At 31.2% G+C, this 6678-nt stretch overlaps 1 protein-coding gene across 1 annotated transcript in view; it reads right to left on the reverse strand.

Moving 5' to 3' along the window:
• LOC117120669 overlaps window positions 1-6678 on the reverse strand; it is a 36549-nt gene that overhangs the window by 17661 nt on the left and 12210 nt on the right. Inside the window, exons 4-10 of the mRNA XM_033265692.1 lie at window positions 6578-6646; window positions 2666-2737; window positions 2176-2247; window positions 1791-1865; window positions 1359-1430; window positions 1160-1228; window positions 507-578 (exon numbers count right to left, since the gene is read on the reverse strand). Coding sequence (XP_033121583.1) covers window positions 507-578; window positions 1160-1228; window positions 1359-1430; window positions 1791-1865; window positions 2176-2247; window positions 2666-2737; window positions 6578-6646 — 501 coding nt within the window. The remainder of the gene's footprint in view (window positions 1-506; window positions 579-1159; window positions 1229-1358; window positions 1431-1790; window positions 1866-2175; window positions 2248-2665; window positions 2738-6577; window positions 6647-6678) is intronic.

Genomic DNA, 6678 nt, shown 5'->3' on the forward strand with positions numbered 1-6678 from the left:
GGTCTTGCTTTGTGACCGTACTGGTCTGTGTAAACTCATGTACAATACAGCCAAACTTCCGAACAGAAAGTAGTATAAAGGCAAATTTAAGAGCAACAAAAATACATTTAATAGAACCAGACATGTTTCTTTGTATTCAATACGACATCTTCAGTGTAACAAAACCAAAAATTCAGATATCCTGAGGTTTATATACCTTTGCCTATAACTTATGCACATTATTTTTTGAATACATAGTAGTTAGTAGTAGTGAATACATTTCAAATAAATTGAGACAAATCAACCACCTCGTTTTTTTTTTTATTGAATATATATATTTGCCTATGCAGCACAACCACTGATTTTTATTACTATATATATATACTATATATATATATATATATATATATATATATATATATAGGCCTATGTGACACAGACAAAAAAATTAATAATTTGTCTAAATATATATATGACAAAGACAAAAATTAATAATTTGTCTGGTCTATAAAGGAACGTATACTTACAAATCTAAGATGGTGTTCAACTCTACAAATGCATCAGGATCGATGTATAAGATTCGGTTACTACTGAGATCCCTAAAAATATATGAACTACTTTGTCATTTTACACATTAACTATACTTGCTACTACAAAATGTGAAATTTTGGACGATTCTTATTGAAAATATTCAATAAGCCTCTCTGTATTTTATATATACGATGAAGATCTGTTTTATTTAGTATCTGATCATTATTGTTTGCTTTTGTACATAGGCCTGTTAATTTAATAACAAGTATATTAATTTTACTTAAATCATTAATTTATTATTTTACATGGTTGTGTTATAGTTGTCCTACACATATTACCGTATATATCATATATTAATACATTATTATATTATTTATAATCCTTTTTGATAATGTTAAACTGAATGAGTGCGAATCAAAGAAAGGTGGTTTTAAATTCACGATTATTTGATTGATTTATTATTTTTCATGGTTGCGTTATGGTTGTCCTACACATATTATATATATATTTAATATATTATTATATTATTTATAATCGTTTTGATAACGTTAAATAGGAAGGAATAGAATAGGAATAGACCTATGACTTAGATGTACGAACACGTGTAGTCAATTCAAAGTTAAATATATTTTGTCTGAAATTAACTTACAATGTATCCAAAAAGCTTCCGTTAATTACTCTAGCTGGAATCGTGACTATTTGACTGCGACTTAATTTTCTGTGAAAAATTCGAAATTGAAATAGTGTACACAGGACTCTTATTATGGAAAACTTGAATCAAATTGCAAAAAAAAAAACAAAAAAAAACAAAAACAAAAAAACAATATATGGAAAAGGCATTCTCTTACATTACACTGCCAGACGGAATATTGTTGAAAGTCAATGTGGACAAATTGGTAATTAACGAGTTTCCGAGGTATCTTAAAAAAAAAACAAACGTAAAATTAAAAGTAAAATGTCAATGCGTAAAAAGATACTTATACATGCGTACTCGATGTAGCATCAAATACGCATGCTTATCAGTGTATATTAAATAGAAAATCATAGACATGCGTACTTTATGTAGCATCAAATACACATGTTTATCAATGCATACAAACACATCTTTTGACGTATGCCACCATTTGTGTTTTGAGTATTTCCGATTAATGAAGATTAGTTGCAATGTTCGGCTACTGTATACAGTAACATAACTATTTAATTATTGTTAGCTAATAACGTTTTCTTACAGATTAGTTAAGTACAGTTTAAAAAAGTAGGCATTAGACCAATTAACTCACATGTTCTTTTTAACATCACCAGACATATATAACGAATTCTCCGACAATGCTTGCATTTTTGTTTTTTTAAGATCCCTATAATACAATAAATAATAATGGTTACCAGCCTACATGACAAATAACTCTAAAACTAAATTTATTAAATAGTTAGCTATATTTCAACTAAGGCAAAACTTTAAATAATAGGCCTGTAAAACTTGTGTTTCATATGCCAAAGAGAGTTGAAAAAGTCGTTTGATAAGTTGATGTGATTATTATTAAATTTAACAATATGGCGGTGCAGTTTAGCAATCGAGAGGTCAGGGTTTCGATAAATCATTATCATTCGTGATCGCTTCAGTTACCTGTATCATTAACGTTATCGTTGACGTCACAAAATACTTACAGAAAATAGAGATATATGAGGGGTGCAAACGTGTATGGTTCAATAACCTCCAAAGGATTATCATCAATCTCCCTGAAATTAGAAATGATAACTTTAGAAAATTCTGAAATAAAAAATTGAACCGGGGTCTACACAACAAGAAGCAAGGCAACCGCTAAGCTGAACTCGGATACAACTAAGCGTTTTGTTCAAGCTTTCACTGCAGCACAAATCGGGAAAAAACAGACCCCCTTCAACTGCTGTGACCGGGCTTGTCTGTCCCCAACGAGCATTACAGTAGAACTCTTAATCTTCATTCGTCAAGTCAAACAAGATAATGATAAAAAAAGTTATTTTTATGATCAATGATAAGCAATATAATTAGGTTTATTTTTTTTTCTAATCAATGACAAATTGCTGATTATATGTTCATATTCAATGAGAAATTATGAATTTTCTCGTGTTAAAAAGCTTAGCCCCATACTAAAATATTAAAACTATAATTACTTACAAATAACTAATCATTAAGACGTCCTTGAATGTCGTATTTTTTAGAACAGTTATTTTGTTACCACTCAAATATCTAATGATAGAAAGTCAATTAATACGATTTTAGTAAAATTAAATATAATATGAATATACAAATTTCCATAATGTTGAGTTGAAATGCAAGATAGGCCTATATTAAACTTACACGTCAAATCATATTTTATGTAGGGCCTACTACCACGCCTTATGGGTTTGTTTATTAACATTGGTAAGCCTGTAAGAAAAGGAAAATTTGGATTACGCCGCCGCCGTCGACCCACGGTTGGTGCAGAACAATGCTTTCATGGTCAGTACACCGATAGATAATCCCCTACAGATTTCCAAAATTGTACTGAGTGTTTTTTTTTCGTGCTTAAATACATGCTATTATGCACACGAGACAACGGCTTTACGGCCCCCATCCCCGATAGCCTGGGTGCAGTAGGAAATTAGGGGGAAAAATTAAAGGAATTTTTTTTTGTGGTTTTTCTGAATCAGTATATCAGTGTCTCAGAAAAAATCCCCATTCTTAGAGCTTGGGCAATTTTTTTTATAGCACTTTAAAATTTTGACATAAAATATCCTATTTTGGGCTAATTAAGAACAATCCTATTTCTGGACTCCGGGTAAAGGAAGAAAATTATGGCATTATTTTAGTCACTTCTAGTTTTACTATAAATGTGAAAATTGACAATTAACTAGTTACTCTTTACTGTCTTTAAAAAATTTGATTAAAACAATCATAATGCCAAGTTCCAAGATGGCGTTATCTTGGCGGAAAAATGGTTATTTTTGTAAGATTATTATTATTATTATTATTGTTCTCAAAGCAATGTACACATATATAATATATATTTATTATTATTTTAATAGTAGTATTATGCTTGTTTATTATTATTATTGAAATCATTATTATTATTTATACTGTATACTATATATTACTGTATTGTATTCTTGTTATTTAAAAAACTACGGTATATTTTATTATTAAAATGAATTACATTGTTAGTACTGTTATATAATATTATTTATAATATTATTATTACTACAATTGACATCATTACAGTATTATCATCATCCGTCATCATCATCCTCATCCTATTCATCATCGTCATCATCATCCTTATCCTATTCATCATCGTCATCATCATTCTCATTGTTGTCATCATTACCATCATCATAATCACGTCATACTCATCCATTATCATCCATCGTCATCGTCCTCATCTTCATCACGTCCTCATCAGTCATCTATCGTCGTTATCATCATCCTCATAATCTTCATCCTCCTAATCCTTCATCATTTTCTTCATCATCATCATATTCATCCTCATCCTCATCACCATCAATGCCGTAACCAGCTTTTGGGACTGTTGCTCATATTTAGCTTAAAATGGGTAAAATATAAGAAAATGGGTCCGGATATTTCATATTTTTGCGTAAAATGTGTCCGCATTGTTTAAATTTACACGTAAAGTGGGTCCACTCTGATATTGTCCCGCACTGTTTGAAAATCCTGGCTACGGCATTGATCCTCATCCATCATTGTCACACTCATCACCCTCCTCACCAATCATTGTTAACATCATCAACATCACCTTCATCCTACTAATCATCCTCATCCATCATTTTTTAAATTTTATTTCATCAACTAAATATGAATAACATTGGACAAAACATTTTGACGAAAACACATAAGAGAATCACAGAAAATGTCAATAGAAAAATCAATTTTACATAAAGAATTGTATAACTTAGGCAGAAGATTGATAAACCCATTATTAGTAACGTTGACTCTCCCCCCTGGAATTGAAAAAAGAGCTAGATTACGTAATTGATATTGTGGTACAGAAAGAGGAAAATGAACTGCAAAATTTCCATCGTAGATTGCATTCATACATTTAAAAAAAATAAATCAAAAAGTCAGCTAATGGGGTTAAGAAATCATAACTAACAAAACCAAATTTGTGAGAATAAAATCTAAAAAACTTATTTTGAACACGTTGTGTTCATCATCTTCATCATCATCATCATCATCATCATCATAATCATCATCCTTGTCCTCATCATCATCAACCTCATCCTTATCCTCCTTACCATCATCACTTATTTCATCATCATTCTCATTACCATCCTAATTGTCATTGTCATTATCATCATCATCCTCATTACAATCATCATCTATCATCAACCATCATCATCATCCTTGTCCTCGTCATCATCAACTACATCATCATCATCCTTATTACCATCATCCTCATTCTCGTCATCATTCTTATCCTCATCATCATCCTCTTTATCATCATCAATCATCATCCTCATCATGAAGATGATGAGGAGGAGGACGACAACAAGAATGAAGATGAGGATGAGGGGCAGAGGGATGTTTCTCATCATTCATCATCATCAAACTCATCAACATCATTCTCATCAATCATAGTCATCATCATCCTATCTTTTTCATCATCAAACTCATCATCCTAAACCCACAAGTGGCAAAGACACAATACTTTGAAAGCGTCATGGAGTGGCAAAAGAGGTCAGAGAACTTCTGTCGCCAAGAGGCGTGCCCCTACAACACTCAAGGCCAACAAAAAAACATGCAATAAAATATAAAAATATACAATATCTAAAAATTAAATAGGCTTGTATCTTCAAAATATCTTTAAAATTAGACTCCCATTGTCCGATGCCACGACGAGGTCGCCACTCCACAAATATTGGTTTGCCTATCCATATAACATTATTTTGATTGCAAATTCATAATATTTTGGCTTAAAGGCAACATTTTGGGCCATACTAAGCTAAAAAAAAACTCTCCAATGAAAAAACTGTGACTAAAAACATAAGTATGTTTCCCATACCCCGATCTAAAAATTGGTATTTTAAAGCAATATTTCACTCTTCCGTTTTCTTTCATTGGGTTTACTTTGTAGTAATTCATTAATTATATATATGTTTTATTGTATTCCTGTATGTATAATATTGTTTTGAGATTGTGTTTGTACTTTGACAACAATAACATTATTTTTACATTCAAAACATAGTTTTTCCCGACATAATGGACACCATCTTGGAATTTGTCATGATGACGTCATCATTCCGATTAATTTTTTTAAATGAGATTGATGTGTAACTATTTAGCGAAGTTGTTGTTATATTTCATATCCACAGTATACGTAAAAGTGACTAAAAACAAATTTATTTCCCCTACCCTCATCTTAAATATTTTAAAATAGGGTATTTTAGGCCAAAATTTCAAAGTGCTGTAAAAACAATTGCCCAAGCCTTAGGCATGAGGATTTTTTTTCTGAGACACTATATGGTATGCTGATTTTAAAAAAAATAATTTTACTTTACCTTTTCCCGCTAAAGTTCATTTCAGCAGTTTTACAACGAGGCTACGAAGGACGACGTAATTAGAGCAAATATATATATATGGTAGGCATTGGGTGGTTTTGACTCAGCTCGTCTCGCACAAAAATTGAATCTGCGCTAACTCACCCTCTATTTTCTTGCTAAGTAGGTTTATAGTGTAATGATTTCATATTTGTGTTTTCGAGTAGGCCTAGGTTAGCTGACGTGTATGAGTGAAAGAGTTATAAGCTAAAAAATCCCGACTAACTTCCCGTTACACGAATAGTGAAATACTTGATACGTGTTTTTTTTTTTTATTTATTTGACCAATAATACAATACAACAAATTTTGGGAAGGGCCAGCAAAGTTTTACTATAACTCATTGAGAGTCAGCTGCCCCATTAATTAACATTAAAAAAAACCCATTAAGACACAATTATAGAGTATAAACAGGCCTATCTTAATTCTATGGTTCAAACTTTTTCTTATAAATAATAACTCCCCGACACCTGAAAACAATATATGAATGTAACTTACACCTGACTAATGCGAGATAAATTGGCAAAAGCTCCATCGATGGACTGCAACTCGTTATGCTCGGCGTATCTGCATAATTGAATGTAATCGATTGAAATAAG

This window comes from Anneissia japonica, unplaced genomic scaffold, assembly GCF_011630105.1.
Source record: "Anneissia japonica isolate Jap-2015-1 unplaced genomic scaffold, ASM1163010v1 scaffold288009_len375886_cov190, whole genome shotgun sequence".
Lineage (NCBI taxonomy): Eukaryota > Metazoa > Echinodermata > Crinoidea > Comatulida > Comatulidae > Anneissia > Anneissia japonica.